General features: G+C 38.1%; 3 protein-coding genes across 3 annotated transcripts; 1 reads left to right on the forward strand and 2 right to left on the reverse strand.

The window, feature by feature from the left end:
- Nucleotides 1-103: 103 nt before the first annotated feature.
- Nucleotides 104-1,165, reverse strand: CLUP02_03496 (uncharacterized protein; the record flags this gene model as incomplete). The annotated part of the gene is made up of 1 exon (XM_049282516.1): nucleotides 104-1,165. One exon carries the CDS (start codon nucleotides 1,163-1,165, stop codon nucleotides 104-106), a length of 1,062 nt encoding a protein of 353 aa, XP_049139659.1.
- Nucleotides 1,166-3,404: 2,239 nt separating this feature from the next.
- On the forward strand, nucleotides 3,405-3,875 carry CLUP02_03497 (uncharacterized protein; the record flags this gene model as incomplete). The annotated part of the gene is made up of 1 exon (XM_049282517.1): nucleotides 3,405-3,875. One exon carries the CDS (start codon nucleotides 3,405-3,407, stop codon nucleotides 3,873-3,875), a length of 471 nt encoding a protein of 156 aa, XP_049139660.1.
- Nucleotides 3,876-3,993: 118 nt separating this feature from the next.
- CLUP02_03498 (alcohol dehydrogenase GroES-like domain-containing protein) lies at nucleotides 3,994-5,462 on the reverse strand (the record flags this gene model as incomplete). The annotated part of the gene is made up of 7 exons (XM_049282518.1): nucleotides 3,994-4,090; nucleotides 4,192-4,284; nucleotides 4,350-4,378; nucleotides 4,434-4,944; nucleotides 5,049-5,195; nucleotides 5,253-5,307; nucleotides 5,381-5,462. 7 exons carry the CDS (start codon nucleotides 5,460-5,462, stop codon nucleotides 3,994-3,996), a joined length of 1,014 nt encoding a protein of 337 aa, XP_049139661.1.
- Nucleotides 5,463-17,630: the final 12,168 nt, after the last annotated feature.

The following is a 17,630-nucleotide window of genomic DNA, read 5'->3' on the forward strand; positions in this document are numbered from 1 at the left end:
GGGAAGGATAAACATCACTTTCAGCAAATAAAGATGTCATTGCGTATTGTATTACTCTTCGTGTATAGGTATCTCGTCTGTGGCTTAATCCCACTTTACTAGCCTATTTCTTTTCCTTGGGCTTCTTGTCCTTGATGTTGTTGTAATGGTGAACTCCCATCTCCTTATCTTTGGCCAGACGCTCCTCATCTTCTTTGCTGAGCGGCACGCCTTCAATGCTCTTCACTTTCTTACCCTCGAAGAACATCATCAAGCCTCCTATGGCAGCCGCCAAACAAGCAAGCGCAACGAAAAGACCGGTGGACCAACTGGGTCGATCGAATCTGTTCATTCCCCACATGAAGCCTGAGAGAACACACTGCAAGAATGTGTTCCACACATTGAACCAGATGACGAAGTCCATTTTCCAAATTGCTGTGGGAGGTGCTCGAACTCCAGTGAGGGGAGCGTTTGGAATAGCTTTCTCGGGGTGCGGAATGTGCAACACAGGCCGTTCGTTTGCCAGCTCCATGACGTTTTCGGGGCCAATATGGACAGGGAGTTGGTCAGACCCAGGCAAACGGAACCATCCGCGGTGTATACCCGCAAGCCGGCCAAGAGCTTCAGGTTTCTTCAGGATGCGATACTGCATCAAGAAATACAAATCACGGAATCTCCACGGCGCCAATCCGAATCCTGTGACGCAGAACAGAGCGTTCAGAATCTGTGAATCCCATTCGATCCATTTGCGCCGGGGAGAGTTGATATCGTTGCATGTCGGGTAGCACATTGCCGGGGACGCATTGCAAAGTAGCAGAAACAGCATGCCGCCCCAAGCAACGACATTCAGGCCGTAGAGAACGACGAAAAAGCCGAGGGGCGTGCAGGTGTAATTCCAGAACGCTTTTGCGCCAATTTTCATAGACTGCGACTTGGTGTGTGCGGGTGGGAAGTGGTAGCCGTTGTCGTAGGGTTCGTATAGTTCGTGCTCTGCAGTGGCCACGGTAGCGGAGGCGGCACTGGTTGGTATTCTTCCTTCAACATCTTGTTTTTTATCTTCATTAAGGTTGCTGTTATTGCTCTCGGAGAACTTCGTCTCGGTTGTAGACTGATCGGAGTTAGGGTGGTCCAGCGGCGCGTTCCTGTCCTTCTCGCTGCTGTCCAGTGAAGAATCTGGGCGAGACATTGCGTCGGATTCCAGAAGCTTTTGTTGCTGTCTGATATAGACGCCTTCAAGGCCTTCGGTCCCTCGAGACGTATGCTTGCTGCTGACCCAGAAGGAATAGCAACGTGTTTCGGTATCGCCCGCTGCAGATTGGTGCAAGTGCGGCGTGTGATCCGTACAGACGAGCCCCCGTGTGTCGACCGCGAGAGTGTTTCTGATCCGGAATCGTTCGAGTATCTGATGCTGGGTTGAAGACCAGCTGTAAAGATCGATGACGATTCGACGTACAGCGTAGGAAAGAAAAGGCTGGTGCGGTAGGTCCTACTCAAAGTGCTTTTGTGGATAACGATGTACCGCTGGTGTTGTCGAAGAAATGAATAATTAGAGACTAACACAGCAACACGCAAGACCGAGTCGTTGGCAGAAAACTGCTGCCAGGAAGCAGCGACGAAGAACCGGCGGGGGTCAATAAAGGGTATCTTTGAATATCCGACCTAGTAAACGGGAAAGGCAGCTGGCGCGGCGTGGGAGAGGAAGAGTGATTCGGAGAATGCAATCAAAAAAATAAAACAAGGTACGGCGATTGTCAAAGAGGTGTTATGTGGGGGCCGGTGTCGAAGAAAAGCAGGAGAGGAAAGGAAGAAGTGCAAGCCACAATGCTGAGCCAGGGTCGGAGGATATAGCAAAGTGCCCAAGAGTCCTGGGGGGGGGGGGGGGGGGGGGCTGGGTCTAGGCCTTTAGTGGTGGAAAGGGGCGGAACATGGGAAATGCGTAATTGAATGAGACGCTAATAAGCACCGACCTTGGGAAGGAAGATTGGACTTCCATTGATGGACGGATGGACTCCCCGTTTATGCCTGCCCTGCTAGATGGTAGCCTGTGCCTTGAAGGAGGGGCGGCCAAAGTTCTCCGTCCAGGCGTGACAGGCTGCTTCATTGTCAACCTGTCAGAGGCTAGAGCCCGTTTGCCGTGGGCTACGGCCAATAGACACTGTCCGCATGGAAACGCTGGTGTCCATCTCAAGTGATCTAGGGGCAGGAACCACAAAACAGCCGTCGCAAATCTGGACCCTTACGTCAATACGCGTACGATGGACCGGGAATACACTTTGTTAGGTACTTTGCACGACCACAGCCACTGCAGATTGTGTGACAACACGCGCAGTGAGGTCAGCGACACAACCACACAGCCTGCCTTTCGGTACGTACTCATGACGGGATCTGAGAGGTATGTGCACGTATTTGCCCCAAACCTTGGCTGTTGGTTGGCTCGCGTTTCCGTCGGTTACGTAGGTTGACCAGGATTATCAGAAGTGGACCGTGGATGCCGATGAGCTGTGCTTTGCTCTGTGGGTTTTGTCTCAACTCTTGAGAGCCACAGAGCATTTGAATTTGAGTTGCCGGCCTGCCGGTGGATTCGTTCAGACATTCAAGCTAGGACATTCTTGTATAAATGACGATTGCCGCTGCAGCTCTCATGTTCAAAAAGTCGCAAGAAATACAATATCTTCTTCTTCTTCTTGGGAATAGGTACCGCAGAATGGATTAAGATAGCAATCATCAACACCAACTATCCCATTCTTGATTTAAGTGAGACAAGCCAATTAGGATGGGTGAGGAACCGTTGCTGTGTGCCTGGCTAAAACAATCACCTTGGCCCAGGAGAGAAACATGACGGAGATTCACAAGCCTCAGAGCGGGGCTGAGAATAGGAAACGTAGGTGTGGCTTTGACAAGGCATGGATATTATGCACACTTCGGATTGTTTCGCTCCCTACTTACCTATGACGATGACTACATCCACCCGGCGGACAAGGTGCGCTGGACTAATAACATATGAGTATCTGTAAGGAGCAAATATGCCACAACCAAAACCTTTGTCCTCTTTCTCTGTTCCGCCTGCACCCATAGGCTAAACTGGGTGATTAATTTACATCGGTAAGGTAAGGTAGGTGTAGGTAGGCACCTACTGGGACCAAACGCCACGGAGGTCCTGAAAGTACCGCAGAAGCCTCTATACGTGCATGATAGTGTCCTTAATAGATATTTATGCATTTATCGATGACCCAGCAAATCGTTTGCCAAGGAGCACCTCTGATTGGCATACCGACAGTCTTATTGGGGCCACTTGTCTTGAGAACCTTGAGAACTCTTCAACGACAACCGCAACAATTTCCTCGGTGACTTTGGTCTTCTCAAACATATATTACGCCCTAGCAACTCCGTTTCTCCAACACCTCATCAAGATTGGATCAGGCGCAATGGCAACCGCAGAACATCTAACCAACCTTACCGATCTAGTCCTCGGCAACCTGCGAGATCAGCATGACTGGACTGATGTCGAGGTTCGGAGTGACGGGAAAAGCCGACAGCGTCCCATCATCACCGGCCTCCCGCCTAACAGGCTGTACATGCACCCAGACGAACAAATTGAGGTCTTGGAAATGGAACAGACCGCCGGCAAGCGCTCGAGCCAGGCCCCCGAGTATGAGTGGGTTCTCCCAGTGCATCTGGGCGAACAATGGACGCTGAGTTCTTTTGCTACAATTTTTGACTCCATCGACACTCTGCCACGAGAACTCGATCCAGCAAGCACCATCGATGGACCCCAGAAGCGGGATTGGCGTGGCACAGATCGTCAAAAGAGACTACTCCTTGCCGTGGTCCACGACGATTCGACCGTGTCTTATTACCTCATTCACGACGGTATCGTCAAGCCAAGACAGAATTAAGGCATTGATCCTATATCTATCTCAACATTCCAGCACCGCAACCGCAAACTCCATACTACTCCTGCTATCATGCTGAGTAGGGAGGCGACATCTTCTCGCTACGAGTTGGTGCTTTCAATCAAGGAGTGAAAATAACTTTCTGGACCTTCATCTGATCGAACAATGCATATCCCTCAACCGCCTCGCTCAATGGCATAATGCGGTCGAACATAAACCTAATCAATGTCAGTTCCCGGACGAGGATAAGTGAGGGCGCGAATGTGTGCTCCCAATGGCGCGGGAATAAACCGAGCCATGGGGCATGGTCAGCACTCACCCAAGTTTGTCCTGCTTCTTCTCCAAGAGGGCGAGAGCCTCGGGGAAGATGGCCCGGACAGGACATCGACCCATCTGCAGCCTTAGGTTCTTGCTATGGAGGCAGTCAGCACCTTTCAGGCCACCAAACCTCCGCATAGTTGTCAATATCACACTCACCCATACGCTTCGGTACCGGTCCATGGAATCTAATCATGTGTCAGTAAGACGAACCGCAGCCTCAAAATTTAGATCGATACGGACCTCGCCATTATGGACGCCAATGCTAGCAATGACACCAAATGGCCTGATGATGTCGAAGGCAGCTCTAAGAGCTGGGCTCAGACCGACAACCTCAATAACGACATCAGCTCCGCGGCCATCAGTCACCTCCTTGATCCGCTTCTCCATGCCTGCACGATCAGTCTTGAAGTTCAAGGGCTCGGCTCCGAGGCCTCTAGCAAGCTCTAGGCGACTGTCTACGCTGTCAATGGCAAAAAGATGCTTGGGACGGTACTCGAGCGCCGAAATCACGGCACAAAGGCCGACGGGTCCGCAACCAATGACAACGGCGGTGGCGTTTGATCTCTCTTCTTCCTTGAGCAAGTTGAAGCCAGATTTGGCGCCGAAGAAGCCGGTTGGGAAGATGTCGGCCATGAGAACCAGAGCATTGTCGGAGATGGTGGTTGGAGCCTTCATGGCGGTTCCGTCGGCATCAGGGATACGCACGTATTCGGCCTGACCGCCATCCAGCGCACCGCAGCCAAAGAGCTTGCTACGAGCGCAACGGGATGTGTACCCGTTCTTGCAATAGAAGCAATTCATGCTAGAGAACCATGTTGGAGGTTTATTCGGCACGGGAGAGTGAAGAGGACTTACCACGACGAGGTGAAGGGAGAGACAACCCTGTCACCAATGTTCAAGGAGGTCACAGCGGCGCCTTTTTCAATGACCGTACCGGTGAACTCATGGCCCATGATGAAGCCTGTCTCGGATGGCTGGTGGCCGCGGAAAACATGCAGTTCTCTAAGATTTGTGTGAGAAGGAAGGAAAAGGAGCACGGTGGACTAAGGAGTGCCTCACGAGCCGCACAGAGCCGTTGCCTGCACCTTGACGATTACGTCGCCATCGTCTTGGACTATGGAACTGGTCAGTGACAACTGGAAGCTGACATGAAGCTCATCGGGGAGCAGCAAGATGGGCAAGCGAACCGGTAGGGATGGGGCGTTGCTCGACGGATACAGATCGCGGTCCGTTGAAGACAACGGCGCGCATGGTTCCTGAGGTAGACATTGCGGGGGTTTGTTCGGATGGGTTTGGAAGTAGATCACAGTGAAGGCGTTGATTGAGATACGAGAGCTCTCGGATGAGAATGTTTGGAAATCTCCAGGGGTTGTGGCAGTCTCAGCAGAGGTAATGAGGAGCAATAAGAAGCCGAGGCACGCAGCCAGAAACACAGTCGTATTGGTCCTCGGTGATGCTGGATGATGTGGTTGTGAGGTGTGGTGAGGCACAGTTTGTATGCACGCCGGGCCAATCACCTCGCCCCCGCTCCCATTGCCGTTCATCGGAGCATCACTGTGCGAGCGAGTGCGTACACAGGGCGGGCAGTTGGCGTGCACGAATAGAGATGAAGTGAAAAAGAGGATTAAAATCTGCCTACCCCGCGCAATTACCTAAGGCGGTTTTGTATCGGAGTAGTTTGCGCTTTCGCCAGACATGTCGTGGAAAGTAAGTGATGAAGTGAATGAACCCCTTCCGTGGCAGCAAGTATCGTAGCGTAAGATCGACATGGCATATCCTGAGTACAGTTTCTCGTAGAAGTCGACCGACAATCACTAGATAGGAATCACAAGTGCGGGAAGTAGGTTAGAGGTATGCAGGGCTATGGTCGCTCTGCTCTGTATGAGTATAGTTCCTACAATGGAATGTAATGTCTGACCCTAGCATTCTGTTTCATGCGTTAGTATGTTCCTCGTCAGATAAAGGTGAAGATGCAAATCAGGCTTGACAAAGTCGCAGAGGGCGTTAGGTTGATGGCTGCGGCTCATATTGATTGACTCGGCGGGCAAGGGAAGCAGGATGCGTTAGATCTAAGTTGACTTGCCGCGGTCCCGAGTCTAAGTGCCCGGCACCATAATGAGAATATTACACAGGGGTATTATTCATGCTAGGAGAGACTCTCGCGTTATCTGGGTCGATGTCCAATGAGGGTTCCAATAAAGTACCTGTGGATAAGTAAGATAGCGCACATGGCCGATGGATGGACCTACTGTGTAGATAGTGAGGTACACGACGGATACCCCAAGTACCTAGAAAGTTGACAGACCAGCCGTCTGACAGCTCGCAACCTTGAAGAGGGCTGGAATGGTTGGCGCCTTCTAGAAACTTACCTTGGGGTGGCTTTCTATGCATACTACATGCCGTACCACGCGGGTGACGGATTTATCCGCCGCTTTTTCCAGCCAAACCTGCCACTTTAACAGCAAATAAAGGAATATATGGTAATTTTGTCTTTGGAGAGAAAGAAAAAAAAAAGGGCTTTTCTTTTTATAATTATATAATGTTCTATTCATTTTTTGAGCTTATTAGGTATTGAATAAACCCTTGGGATAAGGAGAGAGCTTGAGAAAAGCGGCGGATGGATGTGTCACCTGCGTGCGTACCTAGGCGTACCTAGGGGTGGTGGATAGCGGCCCTGCCACCCTGAGCCAGATCCCCCGCTCGTACGTGCCACCACCTCTGTCTAAAAATCGGGGACCACTTTGCTGAAGAACCCCTCGTCTGGGGTAAGACGGGTAAGGTAGGGGGCAAAAGTCCCTCTTATCGCCGGTCGGGGAACAGAAGACGTCTTGGGATGCCAACGTCTTGGCCACAAAATAGGACGTGACGGGGCTAGACGGTCGGTTTCGTCCTGTTCATATTGCGTGAGTAAAATTGCATCCTCTTCGTTGGTACGGAGGATTGGGTGTAGTGATGGTGTCTGTTGATGACAGAAGGACGATCCCTAAGTTTCCTTGAAATATCCATACACTAAGATATGCTCCATTGCTAACGTCCCGTGATTGTGGAAAGGAAGGGAGATAAGGGAAATACCGAGCCCAGCGTTTACATATGACACCCGACACCAAATGGAGTTTTGTAACTACCGGTTCAAGAACAGACTGGTGCCATTACCTTGTTGCAATTCTGGCATGTAATTTTTCTTTAATCTTGGGTATAGTGTGCTGATTTCTCCTGAGTGAGGTACGTCTGCGCCTCCGCCCTTTTAAAGTAATGGGCCCAAAAAAATGCACATAATTATATATTAAATAATCATACTATTATAGTACTTATATAACGCTATTAAGTATTATTATTTTAAAATAAACTTCGAGATTTTGAAGTTATTAAATAACTCTTTATTATAAAAATAAAGTTACTTACTTTATTATTTGTCTAATTATTAATATTATATAAGTATATTATATATTATATTAATTTATAGTTCCTATAAAGTATTATATATATTAATTATATAAGTAATACTACTTTTATAAGCTTATATAAGTAATAGAAAGTATTAGAATATAACGGAATATATTAGAATTCTTTTATAAGAGGGAGAGATAAAAAGAAAGAAAGAAATTCTAAAAAAAAACGTTTACTAAGATAGTATAAGTATTTACTAATACTGTGTATTAATATCGTATAACCGATATCGAGAATCGCCCGAGCAGCTAGTAAAAGTAGAAATAAAAAACAAATATATTCTTTTATATTTATAATATAACCTATATTAAAGGGATTTTTAGCTTTATAAAATATAATTCTTAAGTTAGTATTAATATACTAAATCTTAATATCCGTATTAGCTTAGTTATTTATAATATTTATATTATTATTTAGCTAGATTTTATATTATTAAAAAGTATTATGCTACTCTTTAAGTATACTTATATTAGTTATAATAGCTAGGGCGTCGAGGGGGCCTAAGAATTTATCAAGCCCTAGAGGGGGGGACTTATTAAGGGGTATTTTTAAATAGTAGTTTATTTATTTAATATTCTGCCTTTACTAGCTACTCGGGCGATTCTCAATATCGATTACACAGTATTAATATATAGTATTAGTAAATACTTATACTATCTCGCTAAACCAATTTTTTTAGATTTTCTACTTTTTTAACTATCCCTTTTATAAAGTTGTTACGAAGGTAACTTTGTTTACCTTATTATTCGCCTTATTATCAATATTACGTAAGCAAACTATATACCATATTAATCTACGATTTCTGTAGATTATTAAAGGTATTGATTATGTAAGCAATACTGCTTATATAAGCTTACGTGAGCAATGGAAAGTACTAGAAGGTAACTGAATAATCTAGAATTTACTCGAGGCGGAATTACGTACTACGATTACGCATTCACTTACGTATACGCTTATTAATTATATCATAATTAATAAGCAATAGAATATTCTAGTAGGAGGTTTTTATGCCTATATATAGGCGTGTATTTGCCTACCTAGACCTTTCGTTAAGCAAGCAACTTCTCATATAGTAATTCAACTATATTACTCTCTTTACTACAAAAACCTCTTTTATATACGCTTATTTCCCCTATATTCATATATTCTTGCTTCTATATGAATATTCACTTTTTATATTCTTTAGAAGAATATCCCGCATTACCTCGTTAAAGCTATACGTGCTAGAAAAGTTTATAATTACGGATTATTAATAGTAATATTAGGCACCCGACGCTACTACTTTATAAGCTTTATAGCCCGCTAGGTAATAGTAGCTTATAATAGTAATATTATAAATACCCTCGTTACTATTATTAAATAATATTAACCTTACGATATTTATTATACTTTTAACTTTAACTCGTATATATATATATATTCGTTACCTCGTTTCCTTTATTAAAATTAAAAACGCTATTTCCCTCGCTATTACTATCGCTATTACTATTACTATTTAACTATCTATTTTAAACATACTTTATTAAAATACTAAGACGCTAATAGCTCGTTAACCCTTAGGGCTTTCTTAATAACTAAAAGTTTAATTTTATAAATATTATACTAAACGACCCCGAGCTATAAAAAGACTACCTTAATAAATATTATATTAAGAATATTAACTTATAAAAAATAAATAAATATATTATAATAAGCGTCGCACTTATTAGCGCCCTTTTAATATAATAAAATATAAATAAGCCTAGACTTAATAATATAATTAGGAGCTTAAAAAGAGTATAAGCGAGCGTATTAAATAAAAATATTAATAGGGAGAGGTTATTATTAAATAAGATAAAGGGAGAAAGTAAAAAGTAGTATTTAGCTATTTAAAGGGCGATTAATATATTATACCGGGATTATTAATATTTTAAGTTTAGTTAGTATTAATAATTAATAATAGCTACGGCTAGCTATAGTTAGTTATAAAGTTTTATTAAAGTACGTAATAAAGATATTTAATATTAACCCTAATAGACTAGCTTACTTATAAAAGTAAAAATAGCCCCTAATAAGGCGGACCGGACCCTAAAGGGAAATAATAGTTTATATATTAATAAGTTCGTTTAATAAGTCTAGTACGTATAGCTTTAACGAAGTAATACGGGATATTCTTATAAAAGAATATAAAAAGTGAATATTTATATAGAAGTAAGAATATATAAATATAGGGGAATTAAGCGTATATAAAAGAGGTTTTTATAATAAAAAGAGTAATATAGTTAAATTACCCCTTTAAGGTCCGGTCCGCCTTATTAGGGGCTATTTTCGCCTTTATAAATAAGCTAGTTTATTAAGGTTAATATTAAGTATTTTTATTACGTATTTTAATAAAACTTTATAACTAACTATAGCCGGCTATAGTTATTACTAATAAGTACTAACGACCTCGTTATTATAATATATTAATCGCCCTCTAAATAGCTAAAAACTACCCCCTACTTTTTACTTTTTTTAATAGCGTTAGATTTTTCTTTTTAATCTTTCTTAATTTATTTTTACGTAGCGATTTTAAAGTATTAATAATACTCGGGAGTTAGTTAGGTATTTCGAGGCTATTATATTATATTAGTTAGGTATTAATAAGGGTAATACTTATATTAATATATATATTTCGGATCTTTAAGTTAATAATATCTAATCCGTATTCCTTAAGACGACCTTATTATAGTTCGGGGTCTTTTAGTATAATACTTATAGGATCGAACTTCTAGCCCTTAAAGCATCTTTATAAATTAATAAGTTAGCGTCTTAGTATTTCGATAGTATGTATTTAAAGTAAGTAATTCAATAGTAATAGTAATAATACAATAACGATAAACGGCGAGGGAAATAGCGTTTTTTAATTTTAATAAAAGAAACGAGGTAACGAATATATATATATATACGAGTTAAAATTAAAAGCGTAGTAAATATTAGTAATAAGAGCTTATAGAGGTCGGTATTATACTCAACGACGGCAACGAGGGCATCTTTAATACTATACTATTATAAGCTATTATTATTTAGAGGGTAGTAAACTTAGCTAAGTAGGCGGCTTATAAAGTAGTAGCGTCGGGTACTTAATATTGCCATTAATCTATAATTATAAACTTTATAAAAGGGAAAGTTTAAAAAGGTAAAAAGTCTAAAAAAATAGTCTAACGAAACAGTATAAGTATTTACTAATACTATATATTAATACTATATAACTAATATCGAGAATCGCCCGAGTAGCTAGCAAAAGTAAAAATAAAATAAATAAATAGTTAAATTACTATATAAGAAGTTACTTACTTAATAAAAGGTTTAAATAAGTAAATATACGCTTATATATAAGTACAAAAACCTCTTACTAAAATATTATATTACTTATTAATTATAATATAATTAATAAGCGTATACGTAAGTAAATGCGTAATCGTAGTACGTAATTCCGTCTCGAGAGAATTCTAGCTTATTTAGTTACTTTCTAGTACTTTCTATTACTTACGTAAGCTTATATAAGCAGTATTACTTATATAATTAGTACCTATAATAATCTATAGAAATCGTAGATTAATATAGTATATAGTTTACTTACGTAATATTAATAATAAGGCGAATAATAAAGTAAATAAAGTTACTTTTATATAGTAGTTTTTTTCCGGCTTTATAAATATAAAAGATCGACCTTAATAGGATTACGCTTTTAAGAGAAATTATATAATATAGTATACTTTTTAACTATATAATATACGCAATATATCCTAAGTACGTGCTTAATATAATATAATAATTTCGATATAAAAACTACTATTTAATTTAAAATAAGTAAGCTACCCTATAGCGGCGCTGGTTAAAAAAGTCGACGGTAGAAGTCGGCCGTAATAGTTAACTATAATAGTTAGTTATAATAGTTAGAGGCGGCCCTTAATTATAGAGGTTCTAAACTTTAATAACGACGTAAAGGTTTTCAAAAAAAGGGCTAAATAGGCTAATATTTACTACTTAAAGCTCGTAAAAATTCTTTTTATCCTTATTACTTTTAATATCGCCCAAAGCTACTCTCTATTTAAACTAAATAAATTTACTAAATAAATTTACTAAATAAATTTACTAAATAAATTTATTAAATAGACTTATTAATATATAAACTACTACTTAGATAGCTAGTTAAATAACTAATTAAGAGGTTAGTTAGTTAAAATACTACTTCGATAAGAACTTACTCTACTCTTAGTATATAATTAGTAATTAATAAGCTAAAAATACCTATTAATAAGTCTACCCCTCTCGGGCTAGGCGCCCTTTTTAGCTAGCTCGACGTTATAACTATTATAACTAATATAAATATACTTAAGGATTAATAAAATACTTTTTAATAATACGGAATTTAGCTAAATAATAATACGAACGCCGTAAATAGCTAGGCTAATATAAACGTTAAAATTTAATATATTAATACTAATTTAGTTATAATAATTATAATAAACGGGCTAAAAGTATATAGGGTTAAAATAATAAGCCGGCGCCTTCAATAGCTCTTATAGGACCCCCTAGGTAATAATAATACTTATATAAAAAAATAGATGATATTAAACTTAGTTACCTATGCGGGCTAGTATTAGGAGGTCCTGCGCGTATTAAAATAAATAAAACTCGCCCTATAAGTAGCTAGAACTTAGGAGGACTACGGTAGAAGATTAGGAGTTTTAGTTAGTAGTTAAGTATAGAGCGTATTATACCTAGTTTTCCTTAATACGTAATATACGGTACGGCCCCGGCGGATTGCTCCGTTAGGGGGGAAAGTTACTTTTATAATACTCCCTCTTTTACCTTATTAGCTATATTAAAATAGCTAACTAAGTACTTTAAAATAGATTTCTAATACCCTAGAATAGGTTTTTAGTACCCTAGAACAATTTTTTAGTACCCTAGAGTATTTTCCTTAAAATATTTATAAAAATATAAGGAAAATATATACCTATATTAGGGGTATAATATAGGTTAAATAGGGTTATTAGGATCGTTTGAGCCTATTAGCTTAACGAATTCCTTATATTTAACCCGAGGTAAGGGTTTTGTTAACCTATCGGTAGGCATTATAGTAAAAGGGAGATATTCTATTTTAATATTCCCTTTTTCTACTTCCTATTAAGTATAATAATAATATAGGGTAGTATACTTAGTCCTTTAGTAATATTCAGGATTATAAGCAAGAGATAATGCCCTATTATTATCGGTTTTAATAGTAATAGGTTTAATTTAATAACCTATTTTTAATAATAAATTCCAAAGTTAAATAGCTTCTTAAATAGCTTCCCAAAGTTTATTAAATTTAGCCTCTATAGTAGAAAGTACTATAGTAGACTGTTTTTTAGACTTCTAGCTAATCAGGCTTCTATTTAATATCAATAAGTACCTAGAAGTTAATTTTTTAGTACTTTTATACCCGGCCTAGTTAAAATTAGTATAACTTACTAATTCTATAGGCCCAATATTACTATTATAAGTAATATTATAATAAATAGTACTACTAAGGTATCTATAAATACCTTTTATTACTTTAAGTAGGTAAATAGTGGGCTTATAGAGGTATTGGGAGATAAAACAGACTAAAAAGGCTTAATTAGCCCTAGTTATAACTATAGCATATATTAAAGATCCTACTAGGTATTAATAAGTCTTTAATAGCTTATTACGACCTAATATATATAACTAAGACCAGGGCCCGCCCCGTAGGCTTATAATAGTTATAATATACTATATATATAAGAATACGGAATATAAAGTAACTCTTATAAAACGGAAAAACTATAAATAAGTTATATATAAAGAAGAAGTAGTAATTACGTAATAAAGTAATTATTATAATTACTTTAAGTAAGCGCTTATTAATATTTACTAAGTAATTACCTAAATAAATAAGAGTAGTTATAATAAAAAATATATTTATAAATAAACTTATATATAGTGTTACGGTAGTGGGCATCAGGGCCCCTGTGGGCCCCGTGGCTCAGCCTTAGGCTACGAGGCTAAGCTCTTAGTAATTACGTAACGAGCTAGACTACTAGGCCTAAAGGGCTAGCTCGCTAGCTTCTGCCCACTATTCTATTTTTTCCCTCTTTATATTAAGTCTTTAGTTAATTTAGTTAATATAGTAACGTTCTAACCTACCTTAAGTTCTCTTTTATAATACTACTTAACGTTACTTAATTAACTATTCTCTAGAGACGGAACGATAATATCTTAATTAATTAACTACTTATTATACTAACTAGTTACCCCTATTAAAAAAGCGTATAAAAGAGCTAAGTAATAGCTAACCGAGTTAATCGCGCGTAAATAGTATAATTAATACCCTCTAAATATATACCCCCTTTACTAAATACGATAGTTAGAGGATATAGCTAGGGAGGCTAGGTCTCCCTTTATACCGACGGCTTTTAATAAAGTCGCCGCCTCTACGAGTCCTAATAGAGCGTTATAGGCCCTAATAAAAGCACTAAGCTCCTAGTTATTAACCCTAAAGTCGCGCTATCTAACTAGCTAATAGAGCGCTTCTTACCCTTTACTACCTAGGCCGATCGCTTAGTATACTTTAATAACGTAACTAACTAGCTTATTTTACTTATTTATATCCATAACGATATCCTTTTTAAAAAGAATACTAAATAATATATCGACCTCGACTTTATTTAAGAGCTATACTTTAAAAACGACGGAAAGACCTTACTTAAATAGATCGAATAGTAGCTAAAAATACGTATTACTTAGTATTAATTAGAGCAGGTCCTAGCTTTCGTTATTAACTAGCTAAGTAATAGTACGGAGCGCCTATATATAATAACCCGTAAAAACCTCGACCTTATATATACTATTATTATAGAGCTCCGTATTATAAAAGAAGCCCTTACCTAAGCCTATACTAATAATACGGCTATAGCTAAAAGACTAAAGTAATTAGAAAACGGCTCCTAGGCTAGCTCTATTTAAGATATTACTACCCTTAGCGTACTAAAATAACGGCTAGTACGCCTAGAGACGTAGGGTAGCTATAAAACTACTCTAGCCTCGTCCTATCCCGTTACCTATAGCTCTTAAAAAATACCTAACGTACCTATTTTTATAAATAATAATACTAACTTTAAGTTCGATTACTAGCTCTAGCGCATTACGAAGCGCTTAGAAAATACTAATTATAATATAAATAGGTACTATTTAAAGTATATTATTAATAAGATTAGAAGTAGTACTACGGAGTTTATATACCTAATACTAACCTCTAACGAGATTATTACGGCCGAGTAGCTACTCTACGAGCTTAAGTCGGCTTATACTAGCCCGACCGCTATAAATAACGCTAGTTATAAGCTAGACGTACTCGCAATTATACTTAAAAACGTCTATTAAAAGCGCTCTACGTTCGCTAAGCTTGCGCATATTAATAAGCTTTTAAAGTCTTAATAAAAGCGCTATTTCTATAATAAGCTACTTATATATCTTCGTAACTAAGCTATATCAAAGTACTTAGATAATACGGCTACTTTTTAAAAATATATTAAGTACGTTACTTAGCTAGCTAACGTAATATAGCCCCCTTTTATAAAGGACCGCCTAGTTAAGGCTTTTAACTAGACTCGCTAAACCTTAAGTAAAAATAATAAAAGTAGCGGAAATAATAGAAGTACTAAAAGTACTAAATAGGACTAAGGTCGTACCTCTACCCGCGAGACGATTCTTAAAGCCCTATATTAAAAGCTTAAGAATAGTAGCGCTTACTTCGTTTATAATAATACTAAATATATTTCTAAGGATTGCCCTAAGAAGCTAAAAACTACTATAGCCGCTATTAACGCTACCGAGGGCCCTATTAAAATAGAGTTAGGTTCGGAAAACTAGAACCCCTAATAAAAATAAACTCCTAGCTAGGGGATATATATAAAAAAGATAAAAAATTAGTAATTAATTTAGTAAACTTATAAGATCTCGTAAGGGGCTAGCCCCTTAAAATAGAGCTTATATTAGTATTTAATAAATATAAAATTTGCTTAAGAGCCTTATTTAATACGGGAGCTAATAAGTACAGATTTATAAATAACTATATAACCCTTTTATTATAACGGTTCTGCGCAGCCCTATCTTATAAATTATAATACCTAATCCCTATTACTAAATTTAATAAAGAGCGATTAGATAATACTAGCGTAGTATAAACTACTAACTTATATATTAATCGACGAGTCCTTCTAAAAGTACCCCTCTTTTAGCTTAATACGGGCCGCTATAACCTAATCTTAGGGCAAAAGTAGTTCGAATACTACGGGGTAAACCCTAATATTCGCTACTAACGTCTAATATAGCCTAAGGACCTATTATTATAAGAGACGTCTTTTACTATCGTTAGGGATATTGAGGACTTATATGCCCCGGAAGTTATTAATATATAATACTAAATCGACGCCGACTACTAGTAGGACTTATTTAAGATAAATATAACTCGCTATAACTAAAAGCTCTAGTAATAGCGGGCGAAGGGTATACTAATTAAGATATTACTATACCTACTAAAGATAATAGCCCGTTAAATATAGTAGTTGAACGAGGCTAAAAATACGAAAAAAATAGAACGCGCCCTTAATAGTACTAATATCGCCCCCGTAAAGAGGGCTAGGTAATAAAAACTATACTTAGTAATAGTATAAATAGATATTACTTTTATTAGCGCTCCCGCTTTTAAAAAAAACCTAAGGTAGAACGACGTTAAGATAGGCTCTATATTACTTTATAAGCTTAACTATATTATAGAGGATAAAAAAGAGGAGGTAGACCCCTTATATAATAATAATTAAGTTATTCGCGACCTTATAGTAACGAACCTACTAAAGTATCTGCGGCCCTAGACCGACGTTTTTAATAAAGCTACTAATAATATACTAGCGCTTTATAAGCTATATAACTATAAGATCGAGCTCCTAAATAGTAATAAGGAGAAGCTAACTTATTACCTTTTATATAAGTAGTTAGTACCTGAGCTAGAGGCTATAAGGGCCTATTTACTAGAGTACTTATAAAAGGGATTTATCGAGCTAGGTAATGCTCCTTTCGTATTACTAACGCTATTTATAAAAAAGCACGATAGTAGCCTGCGCTTTTATATTAACTTTTATAAGCTTAATAAGGTTATAAAAAAAGACCGCTACTTACTATTACTTATTAACGAGACCCTTGCGCGGCTAAGTAGGGTAAAAGTATTTACTAAGCTAAATATTAAATAGGCCTTTTACTATATCCGACTCGACCTAGCCTCTAAGGACTTAATAACGTTTAGAACCCGCTATAGGGTATATAAGTATAAAGTAATACCCTTTAAGCTTTATAACGGGCCTATTACGTATTAGTAATATATAAACGAGATATTAATAGAGTACTTAGACGACTTTTATATAATATATATAAATAATATCCTAATCTTCTCTAACGACCCCCTCTAGTACTAAGAGCACGTTACTAAAATACTAAACCGCTTATAAAAAGTAGGCTTATAGGTAGATATTAAGAAGTACGAATTTAGCGTTACCGCTACGAAGTACTTAGGTTTCGTAGTTTTAATAAAAGGTATATAGCTAGATAAAGAGAAAGTCTTTATAATTAGAAATTAGAAACTACTTATATTACTTAAAAATATCTAGTTTTTCCTCGGGTTTTATAACTTTTATAAGAGGTTTATAAAGAATTACGGCTACCTAACTAGGCCCTTTACGAGGCTAATAAGTAAGGGAGTTCCCTTTAACTTTAGCGCCGGCTACGAAACGGCTTTTAAGGCTATAAAACTAGCGCTAATATTAGCGCCCATCCTCCGCTACTTTAAACTAAAGCTATTAACGCGGCTAGAAATAGACGTTTTTAACTTAATATGCGCTAGGGCGCTATTATAATAATAAGAGAATAATAAGTTATAGTACTTAGTAGCCTTTTATTTAAAAATAA

This window comes from Colletotrichum lupini, chromosome 2, assembly GCF_023278565.1.
Source record: "Colletotrichum lupini chromosome 2, complete sequence".
Lineage (NCBI taxonomy): Eukaryota > Fungi > Ascomycota > Sordariomycetes > Glomerellales > Glomerellaceae > Colletotrichum > Colletotrichum lupini.